The sequence below is a fragment of the Labeo rohita genome, unplaced genomic scaffold, assembly GCF_022985175.1.
Source record: "Labeo rohita strain BAU-BD-2019 unplaced genomic scaffold, IGBB_LRoh.1.0 scaffold_281, whole genome shotgun sequence".
NCBI classification, from domain to species: Eukaryota; Metazoa; Chordata; class Actinopteri; order Cypriniformes; family Cyprinidae; genus Labeo; species Labeo rohita.
This window is the reverse complement of record NW_026129111.1, coordinates 22807-50000: the sequence shown is the minus strand read 5'-3', so window position 1 is coordinate 50000 and position 27194 is coordinate 22807. Positions and strand designations below refer to the sequence as shown.

Genomic DNA, 27194 nt, shown 5'->3' with positions numbered 1-27194 from the left:
ATGGGTATTACTGTTGTACCATGGCGCAATACGTTTTTCTCTAACTTTTTTCAATTTGATGGGGGCAACAGCTTCTAACGTATCGGAGAAGATGGTGCCCATATTGCTAGTCATTTTGTCTAGATCCTGTGTATTAAGGGGTACACAGAGCAGTTGAGATAAATCAGGCAGGTTATTTGTAAATCTATCTTTGGTGGCTGGAACAATAGTTCTGCCAAGACGATAACGTGGAGCCATATAGTTAATATCAGTGATACGCAGCATGCACGATACAAGGAAATGGTCAGAAACATCATCACTTTGAGGTACGATATCTATATCAGTAAGATCAATTCCATGCGATATAATTAAATCTAGCGTATGATTAAAACGATGAGTGGGCCCGGTGACATTTTGCTTGACTCCAAAAGAGTTTATTAGGTCAGTAAACGCAAGTCCTAACGCATCATTTGTATTATCAATGTGAATGTTAAAATCTCCGACAATTAGCACTTTATCAAAATTAACCAATAGTTCTGAAAGGAATTCTGCAAATTCTTTTAGGAAATCTGTATATGGCCCTGGCGGTCTATACACAGTAGCTAAAACAAGAGATAGGAGAGATTTCTTTTGCATATCTGGCAGAGTAACATTAAGCAAAAGTATTTCAAATGAATTAAACCTGTATCCTGTTTTCTGAGTAACACTGAGAATATCACTATATATTGTTGCAACACCACCACCACGACCACTCTGACGGGGCTCATGCTTATAGTAGTAGTTTGGTGGAGTAGATCCATTTAGACCAATATAATCATTAGGTTTTAGCCAGGTTTCAGTTAAGCAGAGTACATCAAAACTATTATCTGTGATCATTTCATTCACAATAACTGCTTTCGGTGCAAGTGATCTAATGTTTAGCAGCCCAAGCTTTAAAAATGGTTTCTGTTCATGTATTTTGCTTTTTTCTGGTTTAATTACGATCAGATTTTTTCTAGATCCTGCATTAAATTTATGTTTTGATCTCACTATTCGAGGAACAGACACAGTCTTTATAGATTGGACAGTGCAAGTACTATCATTTAAGCGTTCAGAACAAAAGCCATCGTAGCAATCATTTGAGAATGTACTTACTAGTCAAATGGAGCGTAGCGTCCTGGAGATGTTGTCCGACAGCAGCTCCGCTCCGACTCTGCTGGGGTGCAGGCCATCAGCATGGAAAAGCCTAGGACGTTCCCAGAAAAGATTCCAATTATTAACAAAGAGCAGCTTCTGTTCTTTACACCATGTCAGTAACCATTCATTTAGAGCAAGAAGTCTACTGAACCTTTCGTGCCCACGTCGATACGTGGGAAGCGGTCCTGACACGATGATCCTCGTCGCGGGCGACGTGCTGCGAACCGTCTCGATCAGGCTGCTGAAGTCCGTCTTCAGAACCTCCGTCTGCCGCAGCTTGGTGTCGTTCACCCCCGCGTGCAGGACGATCGCGCCGACGCTCTCACCGTCCTTCAGGATTGCGGGTATCTGCGCAGAAACATCGAGAACGCGAGCACCAGGAAAACAGTGGGTGTGGACTTTACCTTTAGCTAAAGTAGCACGTACGTACCGGACAATGGAGTCTCCGACGATCACAGCGTCGCGTTCCGTCTCGCGAAGGGGAGCGAAGCGGTTCCGGGTGGAGATCTCGAAGACCGGAGGCGGCGGAGGGGGCGAGGTCCTCGGCTGGGGCCTGGCTCGCGTCTTCCGCTGCTGCTGCACCCAGGGTCCGTGGTGTCCCGGCGCCGGAGTGAAGGACATCTGGGAAGATCGCGTCCAGGGTGCACGGGAGCTGTGCAGAGAAGCACACGGAGTAGAGGTGGTCAGAGTGTTAGTATCGCGCTGTATAACGTTACTTACCCGGGAGGATTCCAGAGCGGCTCTCCGCTCTCTCAGCTCGGTCTGCCGCACCAACAGCTCCTGAATCTGCTTCTCCACGGCCTCCAGCTCGAGCTGCAACGAGTGCAGCTCGAACGTGTCCTCACCTGCACTCAAAGGTGGACACAAATTCGCCATTAAAGCAAGTAACAGTGAGTAAACAATGGTAATGTGTGTAAACAATGCAAGCAGGATTAGCGGCAACCACGCTGGTGCTGCTAACGGGCTATAAGCTAGCAACTCGGGAAATCAAACAAAACTAGTTATAACAAAGTAATCCGGATGTTTTAGTTGTAAAATACAACAGGGGGTATATTCACACGTTATAAGAAACGAAAATGATGGTGTATAAATTTGATTTTAAATTGAAAAACAGACAATAAGAAATCTACTTAACGGAGCTCAAACTCCGTTAAGTAGTATATATATATATATATATATATATATAAATAATTTTAATTATTTAGACCAATAGGCAGTACCACATCCCTGTGTAACACCATTTTGTTTCCATTGCACAGGACAGTGAAGCAACCCTGTCAGACTGTGGGTTGGAGGAAGTACCTGTAAATGCATGCATAATTTGGCCTGAATTTGTATCTACTTGTGTACTTCTATGTATTTCTGACTGCAGTATGATTTGCAGGCAGAGAGGCCTGATACAGAGGTGGGCAGTCTTGTAATTAATTTTACTTCCTATATGTATTGACCATTAAATTTTGTCTCTACAAATGAAACAGGGTAACATCCGTTTGCTGTATAAGAGAAGTCTCCAGCAAAAAATAGAGTATACTGAACTAAAGAAACAAAAGCTTCTAGGTGAAATCGAACTTCAAGCTCTAATGAGGCAAAAAGTTCAACTAGAAATCGAGTTGCTTCAAAAGGAACTTCAGAGTAAGTAAAAATACACTTTCATACAGAGCAGTATTGATGACCTTGCGTGATATATATATATACTTTTTTTTTTTTTTTTCCAGGCAAATGATGACTGGCTTTTTTTTGTATGAAATATAAAAATGACAAAAAAAGATGCTCAAATAAATTTCAATGAAAACAATGTTTGTCATGTTTTTAATATTCTGAATTTTGTTGCACAATTCTGTCCCGTGCAGCTCTGCCACTAGGTTGGTCCAAGTGCACTGGCTGGAGGTCATCATCAGGCTGCACCTCCACCACAGGACTCCTCTCCTTTCTGATGGTGGCAATGTTGTGCAGTACAGCACATGCAACAATAATGTCACATGCCCTGTCAGGTGCAACCCTCAGACTTTTCAGACACTGAAATCTTCCCTTTAGTTGCCCAAAGGTCATTTCAATGCGTGCCCTTGTCCTGGCTAGAGCTGCATTGTAGCGGGTTTGTGGCCCAGGGTTGGGGTCAGGGAACGGTGTCATGAAGTACTGCCTGCATGCATAACCCCTGTCTCCAAGGAGAATCCCATCGTAGGCCCCTGTGTAATGGAGAAATGGTGTTATGTTAGGCCCAAAATAAGTATGAAATATTATCAAAATAAGTCTCTTTTTCTTACCACGTTCAAATAATGTGCATAACCCTGACCCTGAAAATTCTTGAGTCATACACTGATCCGGGCCATTTAGCTTCCACATTTGTGATATGGCACATAGTCACACACCATCTAAGAGATTTCATTATATGTGAACACACTCCTTTTCATTATATATTACCATCTAAAATATTAGTATTACTCACCTGCACATTTATACTGTGAACCCCCTTTCGATTGACAAAATCCCCTTCATTGGGGCCTGGGGGGGCCTTGATGGCAATGTGTGTGCAGTCTATGGTACCAATCACATTAGAGAAGCCTGGGGACAATCGAGCTATAGTTACAGACATAGGTCATGATTGCATGACATACATTATCAAATTTAATGTACCTGCAATAGAAAAAAAGCCCTGTTTGACAACCTGTGGTCTTAAGTGGCTTGGAAAAACCACAAATGCACCCAGAAAATGCTTGAGTGCCAGGTATACTTTGCGAATGGAATGGCAGACAGCACTTTTTCTTATGTTCTCTGCATCTCCAACAGTGTACAGAAACGTGCCACTCGCAAAGAAAAGCAAGGCAATGCACACAGTTTGTGCAGTTGTTAATGCCCGACTACGGTGAGTGGAACTCTTAACATAGGGATCCAACAAGTTGGTTAAGTAAATAATACCCTCACGGGAAAAACGATATCTCTCTATGAGCACACTGTCGCGCTGCGCTAAAGGATCCTGTCTATCCCGCAATATACGTTGAATTCTGAAAACTCTCATTATCAACCTTGCACCTTCCACAATGGGTTGCTCACGTACAAACGGACAGGACATGGCTGCGACAGACTTCCCAAATCCACCTTCGCTTTTATAGCCGTGGTCTCTCATCTTGATTACACGAAGTAATTTACTATTACTACTCTAAAATATAAATTAAATCTGAAATAATCAAATATATGAAATAGAATGATTAATAGTACATTTCCCTTTTTTTAGAAAATGACCTGTATGTATCGGTATGAAATCAATAAGAGAATCAAATACTGCATTATCTTTAGTTACATTGATAATATTTATTTATGGAAAAACAGTGTTACACAAACTACACAAACTATGTTTAAGTGACATATGCACTTTTCAAACGACAGACTGCATTTTTTTTTATAAAATATCCTGCATCACATATATGCACGGTCATCTTTGACTTGTAATATAATAGTACAAAATTAATTGGGCAAATATCGCTGTTGCTTTCGTATAAATGAAGCGGACATAACTGAGTGGCCGCGATTTAATCCTGTTTACATAAAGTAAGCCTGCTCCCGAGCAGGTTTACGCTTACGGATCTGTTGCTATGACAGCAAGTCCCGGATGAGCTTCGAAGAACCGAACGATCCAAGATCACGCAAAATCGTCAACAATCAAATCCAGCTAACTTAGTTAGCGAGGTATGAAGAACGGACCCCTGTATTTTTAAGAAATGTAAACAATGCTCTACTACTTTCCCTCGTTTTCTCCCACATCCCTAGAATCCCTAGCAAACTCCATTTTCTCTCCAGTTCATACATTTTATCTTGTAATATATTACTCTCTGCGTTATATTTTTTACACCATATGATAACATGCTCAACATTTTCGGAGACATTACAAACATCGCATTTATCTGTATTGCATTTTCCCATTTTGAAGATGTTGATTTAAGTCCAGTATGACCTAGCCTAATTCTTGTAAAAACCACTTCTTCCCTTCTACAATTTCCTTTAAAAGCCTTCACCTTTATTGATTTCTGTATATTATAGAAGTGTCTCCCTTTGCTATCTGTGTCCCACATCATTTGCCATGAGTTCTCTACTGCTGTTTTATTTATTGACTTGGCCTCACCTTTTCCAAAAGGAACTTCCATTATCTCTTCATCCTTTAATTTTAATGCATTCTTTGCTATCGAATCTGCTTTCTCATTACCCTCTACACCAACGTGTGCCGGCACCCAGCAAAACTGTATTAACATTCCAGCTCTTTGTATCCTTAGCAATGTCATTGATATTTCCTTCAACAAGTCATCTCTTTTTGTTTCACTAGCATTCAGACTCCTAAGAGCTGCAATAGTATCTGAACAAATGACTGCTCTCTCCGGTCTTATTTCTTCTACCCACTGCAAACCTAAAATTATGGCAACTATTAACAAAAAAAAAAAAAAAGCTTACCTCTCCCCAGCGTATGTAATGCGAACTGGCGAAAGGCGCGCACTCATGTCAAAATGGCGTTAGGGTAGCGCCAGAGGCAAATTTCAAAATAAAAGTCTCTAAACAGTGAATAGCAGAATAAACCCTAAGAAAAACAGAAATAAATCAGAAATACAAGAAAGATTTTAGTGAAAAAGCAGAATGTATTATATTCAGGCTGTGCTCACTATAACCCATTACAATATACACCTAGGATGCCTTGAGGATGAGTACAACATGCACTAATTTTCATTTTTGGGTGAACTTAAGAACCCTTTAACTAACCCTTTAATTTACTGGGGCAGGAGTTCATCTGGCAGATAGGTCCATTGGTTAAGAGACTGAACTGTAGGAAGACATACAGAGCATCTCCATCAAAAAGAAAGTACTATACAGTGTCTTGGTGGCTCTTGCCCCAGGAACTACTAATCAAAAATTATGTTGGCATTAGTGGAATTGCATTGGCATGTTATTATATCAATCACAAGTACAGTATGGACAGGGGTGCACATATATGGACTGCAGGTCAAAATTAAAAATGCGCTGCGTAAATAAGTTCAAACCACTCATTTGCAAATGCATTTACAATTACCATTTTAGACTGACAAATTGTACTGTAGAAGATTTCTATTCAAACTGAAAGCATAAATCTAGGCTACCCACTGCTGTTTTCAAAGCACTTTGCAAAACTGTACAAAATTTTAATTCACAGTGCCTATAGCCGTGTGGTTAGCACACTGAAATATAGCGCAACTGCGCTTCAGGCCGACCTGGGTTCGAATCCCAACCCAGGGCCCTTTGCCGGTCTAGCACCCCCATTCTCTGCCCAACACTTTCCTATCATTCTCAACTGTCCTTACAGCAGAAGTGAGTATATGGTTTTTTTTATGAATCTCTGCAATCACCTTTTCTAATAACGTGCTAGTTAGCAAGTTTCGCGGCTAAAAGAAACAATATCTCAGAGCAGCAGACAGAAGAGAGGGGCGGGGCGAGCAGAGCTCTTTTGCATTTAAAGGAACAATCCCTCAGAATGGGATGATTTTTGCAGAGCTCATTTTGGCAAGGTAAAAAGGATGTTGTTTTACACAACCATTGAGAATTTTTAACCAAAGTATATTATAGACTTTTCATTAAGACCCTAAAGAATCATATCAATGTAACACGGACTCGTAGGAAATGTGTAAAATTCAAGTGCGAGCTTTATTATACAGATCGTAGTCAGGCAGGGTTAATCTCCAAACAAACAAAGATACGAAAGCAAAACAATAGCGTAATCCACATAAACAGGCAGAGTCCAAAAACCAGAGAGAGCAGTGCAAAGTGACAAATGAACAGGGCTGTGAAACCAGGCAAAAACTATGGCAATGAACTATACAGAACTATGGTAGAAAACAAAGACAAAACTATGACCATAAAACAAAACCATGGAAAAGACAAAAACAGGGCAATGAAAACAGGGATAAACGCTTGGTAGAGTCCGCTAGAGCAAAACAATACTTTGCGGTATCTGTTTGGTAATGGCCTTCTTTTATGGCCACCAAACAGGAAGTAACCAACGAGGCAGCAGAGGGAGCAGCAACAGTCAGTTCATGGGTAAGGGCTCCCTCTGTTGGCTTGGCGTTACAATCAACTTGTGGAAAATGGGCATCCGATGACCCCTTTAAAATATAATAGTATCACACTTTACTCTTCTGTTTATTAAAAAAAAAAAAAAAACTAACTAAATAAAGTGCAATAATATTATCACAACTATTAACTAATTATTTTTTTTTTTATAGTTATATTTAATGGGTCTCACTATGTGCAGTGTGAGGACCAAACCATATCTCCAGGTGCCCTTTTGAGATCCAGGCTGAAAAACTTATGTGCACCTCTGAGTATGGAGTACCACAAGGCTCAGTACTAGGATCACTGCTTTTCACGATTTATATGCTACACTTGGGAGATATCATCAGGAAACATGGTGTTAGCTTTCACTGTTATGCTGATGATACCCAGCTCTATATTTCTTCATGGCCTGACAAAACATACCAATTCACAAAACTAATGGAATGCATAGTTGATATAAAAAAACTGGATAATGAGTAATTTCTTACTGCTAAATTCTGAAAAAACAGAGGTGTTAATTATCAGACCAACCTCCACATGTAATAACCTAAAACACTGTCTAACACTCGATGGCTGTCATGGTATACAGGTTTACTGGCTCTCTCTCTTTCTCTCTCTCCCCCTCTCTCCCTCTGTCAGTCACCTGGGCTACCAACATAGCCCAGGTGACCGACCTGTCTGCTCAAATTCAGCACCTGAAAACCGAGGCCGTTAATCCCCCCATTGCACCACCACTGGTCTCCCCCGCCTCTGCCTCCACAAGTGGTGCTAGCAAACCCCGCCTACTGCCGCCACAGTTGTGTCAAGCCTTTTTTAACTAAATGCTCACTGTTCTTCTCTCTCCAGCCGACGACTTACGCTGCGGAACAGTCCAAGGTAGCGCTGGTGATGACTTACTGACTGGAAAGGTGTCGCTATGGGGCACGGCTGTCTGGGAGAATAAGCATCCATGTGTCGCTTCTTTTCAAACTCTAGAGGACGAGATGAAACAAGTGTTGACCGTGCAGTCATGGGGTGGGAAGTGGCTCGAGTTCTAGCAGATCTTCGTCAGGGGTCTCGCTCTGTCGCAGATTATGCCATTGAGTTTCGCACTTTGGCTGCGGAGTGTAAGTGGAATCAGGAGGCTCAATGGGACATGTTTCTTCATGGACTGGCGGATCGCATCCAAAGGGAGATTTTCGCGCTGGAACTTCCCACTGATCTCGATGGATTAATTATGCGGGCCATTCAAGTCGATGCCCATCTGCAACGCAGAGATGAACGAGTCTTGAATACTTTAGTTCCTGAAACACCAGAGTTTTTAGCGGCTGGGGTAAAAGCTGTCAGCCCTGCTTTCGACACAGCATATGAAGGTGGGCAGGGCTCGACTGTCGCGGGAGGAGAAAGACCGCCGAAGGGCGAAAGGACTGTGCTGCGGGACACGTCGCAGCTAAGTGTCCAGTAAAACCCAAGCCCGGCCGTAGATCCGACATTACGGTCGGGTGCTTCTTCTGAAAAGAAATCCTCTGCTTCTACTCTCTTTCCGGTTCGATTACTATGGGCATCCAGCTCCCATTCCTGCCAGGCATGGGTTGATTCAGGAGCCGGAGGTAATCTTTTGGATATTAATTTGGCCTTGTATTTACATCTGCCTATTTTTCCCTTAAAGGATGATGTCATGGTAAATGCTCTTAATGGACACGAACTACCTCCCATTACACACGTCACTGGTTCAGTCACACTCGTCACTTCGGGGAATCACTCAGACAGGATCCAATTTCTACTCACAAACTCTCCGCTCACCCCAGTTGTTTTGGGTCACCCCTGGCTGGTCCTCCACAACCCCCGTGTGGCCTGGGGGCACAACTCTATCACCGCATGGAGCGATTACTGTCACTCCTCGTGTCTTTTGTCTGCCTGTTCCTCTGTGTCTTGTTCTGTGTTTCAGGGGGAGCCAGTGGATCTGTCTGGAATGCCTACGGAGTACTCTGACCTGAAAAAAGTGTTCAGTAAGTCCCGGGCTGCTTCTCTTCCTCCGCATCATCCCTATGACTGTGCTATAGATTTATTACCAGGTACATCTCCTCCAAAAGGCAAGTTATACTCGCTTTCAGCTCCTGAAAGGGAGGCCATGGAAAAATACATTTCTGATTCTCTAGCGGCTGGTATCATTCGCTCCTCTTCTTCTCCCGTGGGAGCAGGGTTCTTTTTGTGGGGAAGAAGGATGGCTCTCTGCGACCTTGTATTGACTATTGGGGGCTGAACAGCATCACGGTAAAGAATACGTATCCTTTGCCGTTGATGTCTTCACCTATCGAATGATTGCAGGGAACATCCATCTTCACAAAACTGGACCTTCGTAACATTTATCATTTGGTCAGCATAAGAGAGAGGGATGAGTGGAAAACCGTGTTTAATACCCCCAGAGGGCATTTTGAATATCTTGCCATGCTGTTTGGCCTTTCCAACTCACCTGCGGTTTTCCAGGCACTCGTTAATGACGTGCTGAGAGGTATGGTTGACCAATTCATTTATGTCTACCTGGATGACATATTGATTTTTTTTCTCTTCTCTCCAGGAACATGTCCAGCACATCAGGCGAGTGCTCCAAAGGCTGCTAGAGAATGGGCTTTTTGTCAAGGCAGAGAAGTGTGTCTTCCATGCACAGTCTGTTCCATTTTTGGGATACATCGTCTCCCAACGATGGGGTGTGCATGGATCCAGACAAGATTAGGGCTGTGGTGGATTGGCCAACTCCAGATTCCTGCAAGGCCCTGCAGTGGTTCCTGGGGTTCGCCAATTTTTTCGCAAATTTAAGCCAACTAGCCGCTCCTCTGACCACCTTGACCTTCAACAGAGCGACATTCAGGTGGTCTAACGCAGCCGAAGTTGCATTTTCCAACCTCAAGAGTCGCTTCGTTTCGGTTCCTATCCTTATAGCCCCTGATCCTTCACGTCAGTTTGTGGTGGAGGTCGATGTGTCAGAGGTGGGGGTAGGCACCGTGCTCCCACGGATAATAAGATGCACCCTTTCGCATTTTTTCTTATTGTTTGTCTCCCACTGAACGAACTATGACATTGGTAACCGTGAGTTGCTGGCCGTTAAGTTAGCGTTGGAAGAGTGGCGTCATTGGCTAGAGGGTTTGGGGGTTCCCTTTATAGTCTGAACTGATCACAAGAACCTTGAGTACATCAGATCTGCCAAACATCTCAACTCCAGGCCGGCTCGGTGGGCACTGTTTTTAGGTCACTTCGATTTTTCAATCTCTTACCGTCCGGGTTCCAAAAACATCAAACCCGACGCGCTGTCTCGTGTTTCTGACCACTCCGAGCATCCACTCTCTCCCGAGTGTATCATCCCTGAGAGATTAGTGGTCTCTACACTCACTTGGGAGATTGAGTCAAGAGTTTGCACCGCTTTAGAAGGGGTAACGCCCCCATCTGGATGTCCACCGAGTCAATTATTTGTGCCAGAGTGTTTACGGTCTGACATTATCCAGTGGGGTCATTGTTCCAATGTGGCTTGCCATCCAGGAATTAATCGTACCATGTTTCTGGTCAAGCAGTGATTCTGGTGGCCGGGTATGGCTCGTGACATTCGCGGTTTTGTTTTGGCCTGCTCTGTCTGCGCCTGTGGTAAGATTTCCAGTCGACCCCCAGAGGGGCTTCTTCAACCGCTGTCAGTGCCTTCAAGACCCTGGTCCCATATCACACTAGATTTCGTCACAGCCCTACCACCTTCTCAGGGCAACACGGTAGTTTGGACCGTGGTGGACCGGTTCTCGAAGGCAGCCTATTTCATTCCCTTGCCCAAATTGCCCTCTGCCAAGGAGACAGCAGTTACTGTTGTGAACCACGTCTTTCGCATTCATGGCCTTCCGACCGACGTGGTTTCCGACAGGGGACCCCAGTTCATTTCCAAGTTTTGGAGAGAATTTTGTAAGTTACTGGGAGCGAGTGTAAATCTGTCCTCTGGTTTCCACCCTCAGAGTAACGGTCAGACAGAGCGAACCAACCAGGACTTAGAGTGAGTGTTACAATGCTTGGTCTCCCAAAAGCCTTCCTCTTGGAGCCAGCAACTCTCATGGGTTGAGTATGCACATAACTCGTTGCCAGTGTATCCATGGGCCTCTCTCCATTTCATTGTAGTTTAGGTTACCAACCACCTATTTTTCTGAGTCTTGAACCTGAAGTCTGCGGTCCCCTCCGCCCACGCTATTCGGTTAAACGTATTTGTTTCTAGTTGTTTCTAGCTTGGAAAATCCTCTGTCATTCCTATGGGGTTCTCGTGATGGACCACGCTGTGCTCTTCATCTGCACGTCCTAAGAACTCTCCATTTGCACCCCTGATACCTTTCCTTGGATTTGTCTGCTTCAAGGTTTTCAATAAACTGTTTTACTTGCATTCGCACCTGAATCCTCCCTTATTTGCACTGACAATGGCTCTGTCAATTCTTCATCATCAGTTAGGAACCTAGGTGTGCTATTTGATTGCAATCTCTCCTTTGAAAGCCACATTCTAGCATTTAAAAAAACATTTTTCCATCTTAAAAAATATCTAAAATACAACCTATGTTCTCAATGTCAAATGCAGAAATATTAATTCATGTGTTCATGACCTCAAGGTTAGATTATTGTAATGCTTTATTGGGTAGTTGTTCTGCTCACTTAATAAACTAACTCCAGCTGGTCCAAAATGCAGCAGCTAGAGTTCTTACTAGAACCAGAAAGTATAACCATATTAGCCCGGTTCTGTCAACACTGCACTGGCTCCCTTTTAGGCAAGGCAAGGCAAGGCAAGTTTATTTATATAGCACATTTCATACACAGAGGTAATTCAAAGTGCTTTACATAAAAGGAAGTAGAATAATCATAAAAACAATAATAAAAACAATGATCACAAAAAAGGAAGTAGAACAATCAACAATAAAACAAAAAATGTAAAATGTAAAAACCGATTGATATAATGATTTTAAAATGATTTAAAAATTGATTTAAAATAGATTTAAGACAGTTAAAAACAGAAAATGATTATACATAGTGCAATCAGTTCGGACGAAGCACAGTGCTCATTCAGTAAATGCACAGCTAAACAGATGAGTTTTGAGTCTAGATTTAAATGTAGCTAATGTTTTAGCACATTTGATCTCTTCTGGAAGCTGGTTCCAACTGCGGGCAGCATAATAGCTAAAAGCGGATTCCCCTTGTTTTGTGTGAACCCTTGGTATTTCTAACTGACTCGATCCTTTATATTCAGTGAGCATATCTGCAATGTATTTAGGTCCTAGGCCATTGAGTGATTTATAAATGAGTAAAATTACTTTAAAATCTATTCTAAATATAACTGGAAGCCAGTGTAGGGACCTGAGGACTGGTGTGATATGCTCAGATTTTCTGGTTCTAGTCAGAATCCTGGCAGCAGCGTTCTGGATGAGCTGCAGCTGTCTAATGGTTTTCTTTGGAAGGCCAGTGAGGAGACCATTACAATAATCCACCCTGCTTGTGATAAAGGCATGAACAAGTTTCTCCAAGTCTTGACTGGAAACAAAACATCTAATTCTTGCAATGTTTTTGAGATGATAGTATGCTGATTTAGTTACTGCTTTGACATGACTACTGAAACTAAGGTCTGACTCCAGAATCACACCAAGATTCCTGACTTGGTTTTTAGTTGTTTGACCCCTAGAGTCAAGGTATGCATTCACCTTAAGAACTTCCTCTTTGCTTCCAAATGCAATGACTTCAGTTTTCTCCTTGTTTAACTGAAGGAAGTTCTGGCACATCCAACTGTTAATTTCATCAATGCATTGGCAGAGGGAATCAAAGGGGCTGTAGTCATTTGGTGATAAGGCTAGGTAAATCTGGGTATCATCAGCATAGCTGTGATAGGCAATTTGGTTCTTTCTCATTATTTGACTTAGTGGGAGCATATACAGGCTAAACAAGAGCGGCGCAAGAATTAAGCCTTGAGGGACTCTGCATGTCATGGACGTCCACTTAGATTTATGCTCTCCTATACTCACATAATAACCTCTCCCTTCTAAGTATGACCTGAACCAATTGAGAGCCATCCCAGAAAGCCCGACCCAGTTTTCCAGTCTCTCTAGAAGAATGTTGTGATCGACAGTGTCAAACGCAGCACTAAGATCTAGTAGTACCAGCACTGATATTTTGCAAGAATCAGAATTTAGGCGAATATCATTTATTATCTTAACGAGCGCCGTCTCTGTGCTGTGATGTGGTCGGAAACCAGACTGAAAATTGTCCAGGTATCCATTTGAGTTTAAGTAGTTGTTCAACTGATTGAAAACTACCTTTTCAATAATCTTGCCTATAAAAGGAAGATTAGATATTGGTCTATAGTTGCTCAATATGGTGTTATCAAGATTGCTCTTTTTCAGAAGGCGCTTAACAACTGCAGTTTTCAGGAGTTTGGAAAAGTCCCAGAAAGAAGTGAGGTGTTCACCACTTCTAAGAGATCTGCTTCTAAACAGTTAAACACACTTTTGAAAAAAGATGTGGGAAGTGTGTCAAGGTTGCAGGTTGAGGATTTAAGGTGCTGTACTATTTCTTCCAAAGTTTTGCTATCAATTGCTTCAAAAACAAAGTGACTTCTTTTTGAAATTGCGGTCGTATCTGTCTAACCTCTGCATAACTTGAGGATGTGCTAATCACCTTTCTGATATTAATGATCTTCTCTGAAAAAAAGGAGGCAAAGTCATTGCATTTGCTGTCAGAGAGCATTTCACTGGGAATCTGACTTGGGGGGTTTGTTAGTCTCTCAACAGTAGCAAAAAGAGTGCGAGTGTTGTTTAGGTTACTGTTTATAAGGTTTGAGAAGAACTTCTGTCTTGCTGTGGCTAGTTCCACACTGAAAGCATGAAGGCTGTCTTTATAGATGCTATAGTGAATTTCAAGTTTCATCTTCCGCCACATCCGCTCAGCTTTTCTGCATTGTCTTTTCATACTCTGTACTGCTGTTGATTTTCTCCAACATGATTTTTGTCTGCCAGTCGTCTTACTGACTTTCACTGGTGCAATGTCATCAATGACATTCTTAACTTTTGAGTTAAAGGACTCCAGGAGAAGATCAACAGAGTCTGCAGAAATGCTTGCCATTGAAGATATAGCCTTCATAAACAGCACACTAGTGTTTTCATTAATACATCTCTTTCTGACAGAGACAGATCTAGATTCAGTGGTAGCAGAGATCAATATATCAAAGAAAATACAGAAGTGATCAGATAGTGCTACGTTCTTAATGACAATGGATGAAATGTTTAGACCCTTACTAATGAGTAAATCAAGAGTGTGTCCACGATTGTGTGTGGGTCCATGCACATGCTGAATCAGGTCAAAAGTGTTTAAAACAGTTATAATTTCTTTTGTAGTTTTGATTTCTGCATTTTCTATGTGAAAATTAAAATCCCCTGCAATAACAAAACAGTCAAACTCTGAGGAAATCATTGATAACAGTTCTGTGAACTCTTCAACAAAGGCTGGAGAGTATTTTGGAGGCCTGTAAATAATGATACATAGAATTCGTGGAGCACCTTTCAGCACAATCCATAGATATTCAAAAGACAAGTACTGACCAAATGACACTTGCTTACATTGATAGACATCTTTAAATAATGCAGCTACACCTCCACCTCTCCTAACAGCTCTGCAGACACTCATGAAAGTAAAGTTAGGGGTGCTGTTTCATTGAGGACTGTTGCACTGCAGCTGTCTTCAAGCCATGTTTCAATTAGAAACATAAAATCCAGGTTGTATGTGGTTATTAAGTCATTGATCAGAAATGATTTATTTTTTAGTGAGCGAATGTTTAAAAATGCTAACTTGATGCCATTATTTTTTGTCTCTAGAGCAGTCTTAGTTTGATACCTAATAGGCCGCAGATTAGATGGGTCAGCTGTACGGCAAAAAGGCCTTAGATTTTATCACGTGTTAAAACATAGAAAACACAATATTCAAGGCAAATGGGTTCCCCCAGTTATGTAAACATTCCTGAGTGTTGCTAATCATGGGGGAAGCAAAATCACTGAAATAGTATATTGTACTAAAAAAGTTTTGCACAATTGCTTCAAAAATGACTTCTTTTGAATTGCGGTCGTATCTGTCTAACCTCTGCATAACTTGAGGATGGATGATGACCTTTCTGATATTAATGATCTTCTCCCGAAAAAAAGGAGGCAAAGTCATTGCATTTGCTGTCAGAGACATTTCACTGGGAATCTGACTTGGGGGTTTGTTAGTCTCTCAACAGTAGCAAAAAGAGTGTGAGTGTTGTTTACAGCACTGTTTATAAGGTTTGAGAAGAACTTCTGTCTTGCTGTGGCTAGTTCCACACTGAAAGCATGAAGGCTGTCTTTATAGATGCTATAGTGAATTTCAAGTTTCGTCTCCACATCTGCTCAGCTTTTCTGCATTGTCTTTTCATACTCTGTACTGCTGTTGATTTTCTCCAACATGATTTTTGTCTGCCAGGACTTACTGACTTTCACTGGTGCAATGTCATCAAACATTCTTAACTGAGTTAAAGGACTCCAGGAGAAGATAAGAGTCTAAATAAATGCTTGGAATTGAAATATAGCCTTCATAAACAGCACACTAGTGTTTTCATTAATACATCTCTTTCTGACAGAGACAGATCTAGATTCAGTGGTAGCAGAGATCAATATATCAAAGAAAATAACAGAAGTGATCAGATAGTGCTACATCCTTAATGACAATTGATGAAATGTTTAGACCCTTACTAATGAGTAAATCAAGAGTGTGTCCAGTCTTGTGTTTGATCCATGCACATGCTGAATCAGGTCAAAAGTGTTTAAAACAGTTATAATTTCTTTTGTAGTTTTGATTTCTGCATTTTCTATGTGAAAATTAAAATCCCCTGCAATAACAAAACAGTCAAACTCTGAGGAAATCATTGATAACAGTTCTGTGAACTCTTCAACAAAGGCTGGAGAGTATTTTGGAGGCCTGTAAATAATGATACATAGAATTCGTGGAGCACCTTTCAGCACAATCCATAGATATTCAAAAGACAAGTACTGACCAAATGACACTTGCTTACATTGATAGACATCTTTAAATAGCGTTTGGGCCTCCACCTCTCCTAACAGCTCTGCAGACACTCATGAAAGTAAAGTTAGGAGGTGCTGTTTCATTGAGGACTGTTGCACTGCAGCTGTCTTCTAGCCATGTTTCAATTAGAAACATAAAATCCAGGTTGTATGTGGTTATTAAGTCATTGATCAGAAATGATTTATTTTTTAGTGAGCGAATGTTTAGAAATGCTAACTTGATGCCATTACTTTTTGTCTCTAGAGCAGTCTTAGTTTGATACCTAATACATAGATAGAGAAAGCTACAGGCACACTGGGTTCCCGCTTGTTATGTAAACATTCCACCATGCTCTGGCTCTGGTGTTTCCGGTGGCTGAAATATGTTGTCTTGGCTTTCCTGGCTGTTTACTAGAAAGTCGTGCTTCGGCGCTGAGTCTTGGAGCTGTTGTACTACGTCATAGTCTGTCTGTGATGAGCTCTGTGGGCAGGGCTCAGCCGGGATGGTGTCCATGAGCAGTGCTTGTTGTGGCTGTGTGGCGTTGTCAGTGTCCTTGTGGGATGTGTCGACCACATGACAAATCTGAAGCTGATTTGAAGTCCTGTGGTCACTCATACTTTGTCCAAGTGTGTGAGTGCCATTCATGTTGGGTGGACTGGCACATTCTACTGAAGGATGACGGAGTGAAAAATAGATGTTGTCCTTTAGTACTCTTGCACCAAGTTTGTTTGGGTGGAGGCCATCCAGTTTAAACAGTTGTCTATGGCCTCAGAAAAGATTGAAGTTGTCAGTGAAATTGACTGCTTTTTGACTGCAGGTTCTTTGTAGCCATGTATTCAGCCCGAGCAACCGTGAAAACATGTTAGTTTCCCTTGCTGGGAGTGGTCCACTGATGAACGACTGAACTTCAAGCCTTCGAAGTGTTTCGATGAGTTCACTGAAGTCCTTCTTTAGGAGTTCTGACTGCTCTTTCCGAATATCATTCTTCCCCACATGGATGATGATTCGATTTGCAGTCTTGTGCTTCATTAGGATGCTCCGAAGTTCCCTGTTCACATCAGAGACGGTTGCTTGAGGAAAGCAACATGTAGTTGTAGTACTGCTACTGATATTTCTGATAATGGAGTCACCCACTATCAGAGTCCTGGGCTCGGCAGCACTCTGAGCTGAATGCCGCTGTCTGTTTGACCTTGAGCGCCTGTTTGTAGCAATGTTAGCTGCTGGCTCATACGCTGGCTCAATCACATTTGGGGATTCTTCACCCACATTCATTAGTGCTTTAAATCTGTTCTCAAGCTGTATAGGAGGTGGTAAAATACCAGTTTTTGCAAGCCTTGTCATAGCCATATCTGGGGTAGAAGATGCTACCGCAGCAATACGAGACACTCGTGACAATCTGATGTCTCGAGTGCCTTTGGGTCTAGCTCCCTGTTTGTGGCATCGATTAGTGTGTCGATCAGTTTCAGCTTGTTCCTCTACACTTATAAACTGTTGAGATTCACTGGGTTCACGGGACTCACCGGCTGTATGCTGAGGGGGTCCGTGACGATGGTCTGCTGAGTGTTCCACCTGTTTTGGAAGTCCAGCAAGTAACTTTGTTTCAAGAACCACAATCCTTTGTAGAAGTCTGTGGCAGTTTGTGCAGCAAGTAGATTCCAGTAGAGGCTGAAGAGGCATTTCCTTTCTCATCTGTTGAAAGTAGGCAGCTGTGTTTTCCCGTCTCCGGAATGTAAACTGCTGGCAGTGAGAGGCAAAGAGTCTCCTTTTTCGTGGAATTATTCCAGTTATGAAAAGTTTTTAAATTTAGTTTTTAAATTTAGTGTTTGTGCCAAAAATGTGTTGTTTGAGCACTGTGCTGATCTGCTGAGGTTAAAATCTTAGAAAAGTCTGAGAAAAGTATAAAAACAGGGAGCAAAGCGCGGAGCAGTAAGCAAAAGCGTCTGAACAGTGTCCGAACAGTAGAATACTGAATACTGTACATTTTAAAATCCTGCAAATTGCTTACAAAAGTCAGCCACTCAAAATCCAGTGCAGTATGACACTTAACCCTATGAAGCTACTGTATCGCACTGGATGCATGCATTTCTCTAAATGATCAACGTGACACTGTTGAACATATCACACACAAACGTTTGTTTCCAGAAGCGTTACTTTCACTGTTCCTCAGCGGAGGAATGATCTTTATCTCACATCTTCTGAGGAGCATTTATTTATTTTTCTCTCAATCATAATTGGATTGCATTGCATCATATGTTTGGATCATTTCAGTCTCATTTTACTAAGACTTTTTCTGTCAGTATCTGCTCTACTGTTATAAAGATCTCATTGATTTACATTACAAGCAGCAGAATTTCATCATATAAATATCAGCATCTACAGCAAATTCATATTTTTGCTCAGTTTAAGTCTCTGAATAAATTGAGTATTTTTATTTCTTCATATTCTTACTTTATCAGAGCCATAAAAGTCAAATATGATACTCAACAAAAACACATAACTTTTTTTTTTTTTTTTTTTTAAAGAATGTTTTTATATTTTGTCTCAGGTTCAATAAACTTTTCCAGACTATTATTTTATTAGTCACGGTTAAATGTTTACAAAAGTTTTAAAGGATCGAGTTTTTAATTACTGAATGTCTCTGATGTCAGCAGGTTCTAACAGTTTCATCATCATTATCATCATCATCACCATCCAAATATGTTGGGAAGAACTGGAGTTGGACAGCTAATCACAGTATACAGGAGTTCAGTATTATTGCAACGAATCCCGTCACAGCAGTGTGAATGTGTGTTTGTCAATTTGTCAAGCAGCCGCAGGTATAATGTGTTTCTTTTTTCTTATAAAGTGACCCTCTGATTCTCCTGAACATATCTCACAGGTGATGACGATGGAAAGAATCAGGTTTGGACAGATTCTTTCCATCATCATTAGTGAAATAGTTTCACTTTATAGGAAACGTTCAGCATTCCTGTGGCCTCTCGAGAAACACGAGATGTATTTAACACACAGGTGTATTTAAACTTTCACTGCTAAATTCAAAGGTGCTTTTGCGCCTTGTCTGGCACTGAGTCAGATAGACGTGCTCAGTGCTTTTAGCCTGTATCACAATTCAGTGTTTTCCAACCGCATGAAAATAATGTTTCAGACATTTAAATTAACCACTGGCAAAAAAAGACATTTTTAGCCACTCAAGGTTTGCCACCTTACTCTTACCCCCCTGCCACTTCTTTTCCCTATGAATGGCCAAAATCGAATCCACTCATGAGGCTGCCTCCGCAAATGGTTATGGCCCTTTCTTATCTTCTTACCCTTCTCTTCAATCTAAAATATCAGGCTCCCTTTTTCTACTTACAACTCAGGAACGCTCAACGCTTGTGTTCTCTCTGCTGATGAGCTGATCAGGTGCAGCTGTGGCTCATTAGCTCCTCTATTTAATCCCTTGCTTCCTACCTTTTGTTGTCAGATCGTTGTTGTTGAGCAGTGGGTCCAGTCCTGGTGGAGTTCTCTTGCCGGCCAGTTGTTTCTAGCTCGGGACATCCTCTGTCATTCCTATTGGGTTCTCGTGGTGGACCACGCTGTGCTCTTCATCTGCACGTCCCAAGAACTCTCCATTTGCACCCGTGATACCTTTCCTTGGATTTGTCTGCTTCAAGATTTTCAATAAACTGTTTTACTTGCACTCGCGCCTGAATCCTCCATTATTTGCACTGATGATGGCTGCTCTGTCAATTCTTCATCATCAGTTAGGAACCTAGGTGTGCTATTTGATTGCAATCTCTCCTTTGAAAGCCACATTTCTAGCATTTGAAAAAGCATTCCATCTTAAAAAAATATCTAAATTACAACCTGTGTTCTCAATGTCAAATGCAGAAATATTAATTTATGTGTTCATGACCTCAAGGTTAGATTATTGTAATGCTTTATTGGGTGGTTGTTCTGCTCACTTAATAAACTAACTCCAGCTGGTCCAAAATGCAGCAGCTAGAGTTCTCACTAGAACCAGAAAGTATGACCATATTAGCCCGGTTCTGTCAACACTGCACTGGCTCCCTTTTAAACATTGAATACTGTACATTTTAAAATCCTGCAAATTACTTACAAAAGTCAGCCACTCAAAATCCAGTGCAGTATGACACTTAACCCTATGAAGCTACTGTATCGCACTGGATGCATGCATTTCTCTAAATGATCAACGTGACACTGTTGAACATATCACACACAAACGTTTGTTTCCAGAAGCGTTACTTTCACTGTTCTACAGCGGAGGAATGATCTTTATCTCACATCTTCTGCGGAGCATTTATTTATTTTTCTCTCAATCATTTCAATCTCATTTTACTAAGACTATTTTTGTCAGTATCTGCTCTACTGTTCTAAAGATCTCATTGATTTACATTACAAGCAGCAGAATTTCATCATATAAATATCAGCATCTACAGCAAATTCATATTTTTGCTCAGTTTAAGTCTCTGAATAAATTGAGTATTTTTTCCTTCATATTCTTACTTTATCAGAGCCATAAAAGTCAAATATGATACTCAACAAAAACACATAACTTTTTTTTTTTCTTTTTTTTTGTAAAGAATGTTTTTATATTTTGTCTCAGGTTCAATAAACTTTTCCAGACTATTATTTTATTAGTCACGGTTAAATGCAAAAGTTTTAAAGGAACGAGTTTTTAATTGCTGAATGTCTGAATGTCTCTGATGTCAGCAGGTTATAACAGTTTCATCATCATAATCATCATCATCATCATCATCATCATCATCACCATCCAAATATGTTGAGAAGAACTGGAGTTGGACAGCTAATCACAGTATACAGGAGTTTGGTATTATCGCAGCGAATCCCGTCACAGCAGTGTGAATGTATGTTTGTCAATTTGTCAAGCAGCCGCAGGTATGATGTGTTTCTGTTTCCTATAAAGTGACACCCTGATTCTCCTAAACGTATTTCACAGGTGATGACGATGGAAAGAATCAGGTTTGATCAGTTATGAGGAAATCACAAACTCCACGACCAGTTTATCTAGCATCACATGTATATATATATATATATATATATATATTTTTTATTTAAAGAAATAATTTTTTTTTTTTTTTTTTTTTATTTAAAGAATTTTTTTTAGAGAGAGATCTTAGTTTTTATTTTTTTAGTTATCAGATTTTTATTGATGACACTTTTTATTGATGATCTGAATTTGTGTTAAAATTTTTTTTTTTTTTTTTTTTTTTTAAGGCACTGAAATGCACAACAGAAATCTGTTTTTGTTCTACATTTTTGTTCTACATTTTTGTTCAAATGGATAAAACTTGAATCTCATTCATTCATCCTCAGTTTTGAACTAGAGCATGATAGTGTTTGTGCCTTTAGCACCTTTGTGATTCACAACTAGGGCAGTGTTTTATATATACACTCACAATGCCATGGAAGAACCTGTCTAAATGGTTCTATAAAGAACCTTTAACATCTGAAGAACCTTTCTGTTTCAATAAAGGTTCTTTGTGGCAAAGGAAGGTTCTTCAGATTGTAAAAAGGTAAGAAAGAGACGGTTCTTTAAAGAACCTTTGACTGAATGTTTCTTTGTGGAACCAAAAATGGTTCTTTTAGCAGACTAAATTCTATTCTAAAATGACTAATTAAATAGGTATCTAATTGAAAACACATTCCTTGGACAGTAAAGAATGTGAATTATAGTGTTTTTCTTGACATTTGATCATTTGACAAGAGTTTGCCTTTAGTCAAGCAGTCTTCTTTGTTGACTGAAGTCACCATAGCAACTCTTCCCTCTTAGAAAATGCAACTTTGTTCTCTTTGATATACATGCTCATGACAATAAAGGTATATAAAAACATGCAAACAATAAATACAGTATGTACAATTTGATTTTGTACATGTGGGGGTCACATTCTTCTATGGCATCGCTGTAAAGAACCTTTATTTTTAAGAGTGTATACAAAAAAGCTGACATTGTTTAAATATTTTTTCTTGACTGATATCAGGATCACATGAATGAGTTCATTCAGATCAAAGCTGATGATCAGCACAGATTCTTTCCATCATCATTAGTGAAATAGTTTCACTTTATAGGAAACGTTCAGCATTCCTGTGGCCTCTCGAGAAACACGAGATGTATTTAACACACAGGTGTATTTAAACTTTCACTGCTAAATTCAAAGGTGCTTTTGCGCCTTGTCTGGCACTGAGTCAGATAGACGTGCTCAGTGCTTTTAGCCTGTATCACAATTCAGTGTTTTCCAACCGCATGAAAATAATGTTTCAGACATTTAAATTAACCACTGGCAAAAAAAGACATTTTTAGCCACTCAAGGTTTGCCACCTTACTCTTACCCCCCTGCCACTTCTTTTCCCTATGAATGGCCAAAATCGAATCCACTCATGAGGCTGCCTCCGCAAATGGTTATGGCCCTTTCTTATCTTCCCTTCTTACCCTTCTCTTCAATCTAAAATATCAGGCTCCCTTTTTCTACTTACAACTCAGGAACGCTCAACGCTTGTGTTCTCTCTGCTGATGAGCTGATCAGGTGCAGCTGTGGCTCATTAGCTCCTCTATTTAATCCCTTGCTTCCTACCTTTTGTTGTCAGATCGTTGTTGTTGAGCAGTGGGTCCAGTCCTGGTGGAGTTCTCTTGCCGGCCAGTTGTTTCTAGCTCGGGACATCCTCTGTCATTCCTATTGGGTTCTCGTGGTGGACCACGCTGTGCTCTTCATCTGCACGTCCCAAGAACTCTCCATTTGCACCCGTGATACCTTTCCTTGGATTTGTCTGCTTCAAGATTTTCAATAAACTGTTTTACTTGCACTCGCGCCTGAATCCTCCATTATTTGCACTGACGATGGCTGCTCTGTCAATTCTTCATCATCAGTTAGGAACCTAGGTGTGCTATTTGATTGCAATCTCTCCTTTGAAAGCCACATTTCTAGCATTTGAAAAAGCATTTTTCCATCTTAAAAAAATATCTAAATTACAACCTGTGTTCTCAATGTCAAATGCAGAAATATTAATTTATGTGTTCATGACCTCAAGGTTAGATTATTGTAATGCTTTATTGGGTGGTTGTTCTGCTCACTTAATAAACTAACTCCAGCTGGTCCAAAATGCAGCAGCTAGAGTTCTCACTAGAACCAGAAAGTATGACCATATTAGCCCGGTTCTGTCAACACTGCACTGGCTCCCTTTTAAACATTGAATACTGTACATTTTAAAATCCTGCAAATTACTTACAAAAGTCAGCCACTCAAAATCCAGTGCAGTATGACACTTAACCCTATGAAGCTACTGTATCGCACTGGATGCATGCATTTCTCTAAATGATCAACGTGACACTGTTGAACATATCACACACAAACGTTTGTTTCCAGAAGCGTTACTTTCACTGTTCTACAGCGGAGGAATGATCTTTATCTCACATCTTCTGAGGAGCATTTATTTATTTTTCTCTCAATCATAATTGGATTGCATTGCATCATATGTTTGGATCATTTCAGTCTCATTTTACTAAGACTTTTTCTGTCAGTATCTGCTCTACTGTTATAAAGATCTCACTGATTTACATTACAAGCAGCAGAATTTCATCATATAAATATCAGCATCTACAGCAAATTCATATTTTTGCTCAGTTTAAGTCTCTGAATAAATTGAGTATTTTTTTTCTTCATATTCTTACTTTATCAGAGCCATAAAAGTCAAATATGATACTCAACAAAAACACATAACTTTTTTTTTTTTTTTTTTTTTTTTTTTTTTTTTAAAGAATGTTTTTATATTTTGTCTCAGGTTCAATAAACTTTTCCAGACTATTATTTTATTAGTCACGGTTAAATGCAAAAGTTTTAAAGGAACGAGTTTTTAATTGCTGAATGTCTCTGATGTCAGCAGGTTATAACAGTTTCATCATCATAATCATCATCATCATCATCACCATCCAAATATGTTGAGAAGAACTGGAGTTGGACAGCTAATCACAGTATACAGGAGTTCAGTATTATCGCAGCGAATCCCGTCACAGCAGTGTGAATGTATGTTTGTCAATTTGTCAAGCAGCCGCAGGTATGATGTGTTTCTGTTTCCTATAAAGTGACACCCTGATTCTCCTAAACATATTTCACAGGTGATGACGATGGAAAGAATCAGGTTTGATCAGTTATGAGGAAATCACAAACTCCACGACCAGTTTATCTAGCATCACATATATATATATATATATATATATATATATATATATTTTTTTTTTTTTTTTTTTTATTTAAAGAAATAATTTTAGAGAGAGATCAGAATTTTTTTTATTTTTCTTAGTTATCAGATTTTTATTGATGACACTTTTTATTGATGATCTGAATTTGTGCTAAAATTTTTTTTTTTTTTTTTTTTTTTTAAGGCACTGAAATGCACAACAGAAATCTGTTTTTGTTCTACATTTTTGTTCTAAGTTTTTGTTCAAATGGATAAAACTTGAATCTCATTCATTCATCCTCAGTTTTGAACTAGAGCATGATAGTGTTTGTGCCTTTAGCACCTTTGTGATTCACAACTAGGGCAGTGTTTTATATATACACTCACAATGCCATGGAAGAACCTGTCTAAATGGTTCTATAAAGAACCTTTAACATCTGAAGAACCTTTCTGTTTCAATAAAGGTTCTTTGTGGCAAAGGAAGGTTCTTCAGATTGTAAAAAGGTAAGAAAGAGACGGTTCTTTAAAGAACCTTTGACTGAATGTTTCTTTGTGGAACCAAAAATGGTTCTTTTAGCAGACTAAATTCTATTCTAAAATTACTAATTAAATAGGTACTAATTAAATAGGTATCTAATTGAAAACACATTCCTTGGCAGTGATGCGTAACCATATTTTTTCCAGGACAAATCTAATGCGTCATTTCCATACCAGTAATCAAATTAAAGTTACTTGTCCAAGCCACTGTGCGTTACTATTTCTTAAATTTTTTTTTTTTTTTTAAGCAAAACGTATTTGGTTTCTTCTTGCGTCTCGGGAGTGACGTCACGTATGCGACAGGTCATATTTTCAGGACAACTCACCTACCAAGTGCTGGAAATACAACAATGGAGGGAGGAGAGAGATATGCGTTTTCTAGCTGGAAATATAGTCACTATTTGAGTTTGTATCAGCCAAAGATGATAATATTAAGGTTCGTTGTACACTCTGTGCTGGCGACAAAGTGTTATCTAGCTTTAAAAACACTACGTCAAACTTGAAGAAACATTTGGAGTCGCAGCACGCCACAGTGAAACTTTCAGAGAGAGTCCCACCTGGTGGTGCGAAGCAGAGAGCTGTGACCGCTGCAGAAGGTCTTCCACCACCCAAACAACAAAAACTGGAGAGTTAAAGAAGCTGTAGAGAGTTAAAGAAGTTGGTGGGGCAGTATGTTGTAGAGGAAATGCTGCCCTTAAACACTGTTGACTCGCCCTCGTTTCGTGCCATAATAAAAAAGATCCCTACTACTGTTAACGCCGAGCTGCCTCACCGGACATCTTTTTCTTCTTACCTGGAGGAGGAGTATGCAGAGATGGAGAGAAATCTGAAGGCTGCACTGAATGAGATTGACTTTGTTTCAACTACCCCGGATATTTGGACCGCTAACAACAGAAGCTATATGGGTGTAACGCTTCACTGGATCAGTAGATCCACATTAGAGCGCCACAAGGCTGCATTAGCATGTAGGAGAATTTGCGGTCGACACACGTATGATGTCATTGGTGCAGAAATCGAAAACATTCACTCTTCTTATGGATTACTTAACAAAGTAGTTGCAACAGTGACTGATAATGGATCAAACTTTGTCAAGGCGTTTCAAGTTTATCAGCCTGTCACAGAGTCCGATGATGAGACAGGGGAGGAAGAGTCCACCCCCACAGACGATGATGTCACTTTTTTAGATCTGTCAGAAATCCTTTCGGCTGAGAATGATGGTCAGTTGTCTCTTCGCACACCATAAACTTAATTTGCACAAGTGATGTAGATAAATATTTAACTAACAATGCAGAGAGCAAGGCTGTGTATAGGAGCAGCACAGCAAAATGCACAGCTCTTTGGACCAAATCGAGTAGATCTACACTTGCATCAGAAACAGTGGAAGAAGTCAGCAAAAGAAAGCTCCTGGTACCAACTTCTACAAGGTGGAATTCCTTTTTTGATGCTGTAAAAAGAATTGCTGAAATCCCCATGAGTGAGCTGAATACTCTGTGCACCAAGCTAGGACTTAAGTGCTTCAAAGACAAAGAGTACCAGTTCCTGCAGGAGTACTGCACGGCCATGAAGCCTCTGACTGCAGCATTGGACATTTTACAAGGTGACTGTCCTTATGGAACTTTACTACCTACACTAGAAGTTCTGATGCAGAAGACCCTGGCTGTGAAAGATCCCCTCTCCAGGATGACTGCAGGCCTTCCAGATGCTATTGTGCAGGTATGCTCCATCTTCAAGCTAGTTAAATTTTTTGCTTCATACATTTTATGAACATGGAACAGAATATTTATTATTATTGCAAAAGAAAAAGTTTGTTAGCAAACTTTAAGTTGGCTTGAAAGTTTGAAAGCCTAGCCAGTAAGTTTTAAGTAGTTTTAAAAGCTTTTAGTTTAAAGAAAGTTTAAAGGTTTTCAGTTTGAAATAGTTTTAGTTTGATTGATAAAGTTTGAAGATAGATAGGCTAGATAGATATAAATAAAGAAAAAAAGAAAAATTAGTTAGAAAGAAAAAGAAAGAAAGAAAGATTAGTTAGAAAGAAAGAAACATTAGTTAGAAAGAAAGAAGAAAGATAAAAAAGAAAGATTAGTTAGAAAGAAAGAAAAAAGAAAGATTAGTAAGAAAGAAAAGTAAGAAAGAAAGAAAAGTAAAAAAGAAAAAAAAGATTAGTAAGAAAGAAAGAAAAGTAAGAAAGAAAGAAAAGT

General features: G+C 40.1%; 1 protein-coding gene and 1 pseudogene across 2 annotated transcripts in view; both read right to left on the bottom strand.

The window, feature by feature from the left end:
* Positions 1-2297, bottom strand: part of LOC127160041 (uncharacterized) — a 4586-nt gene extending 2289 nt beyond the window's left edge. The window contains exons 1-2 of one of the 2 annotated variants that reach the window (XM_051102718.1): positions 1307-2297; positions 1114-1204 (exon numbers count right to left, since the gene is read on the bottom strand). In XM_051102718.1, the coding sequence (XP_050958675.1) occupies positions 1117-1204; positions 1307-2031 (813 nt within the window). In that variant the 5' untranslated portion in view covers positions 2032-2297 and the 3' untranslated portion in view covers positions 1114-1116. Of the gene's footprint in view, positions 1-238; positions 1205-1306 lie in introns of those variants that run through there. The other variant, XM_051102719.1, reaches the window with a different exon arrangement.
* A 667-nt stretch (positions 2298-2964) lies between these two features.
* Positions 2965-4279, bottom strand: LOC127160039 (putative nuclease HARBI1; annotated as a pseudogene).
* Between the last annotated feature and the right edge of the window lie 22915 nt (positions 4280-27194).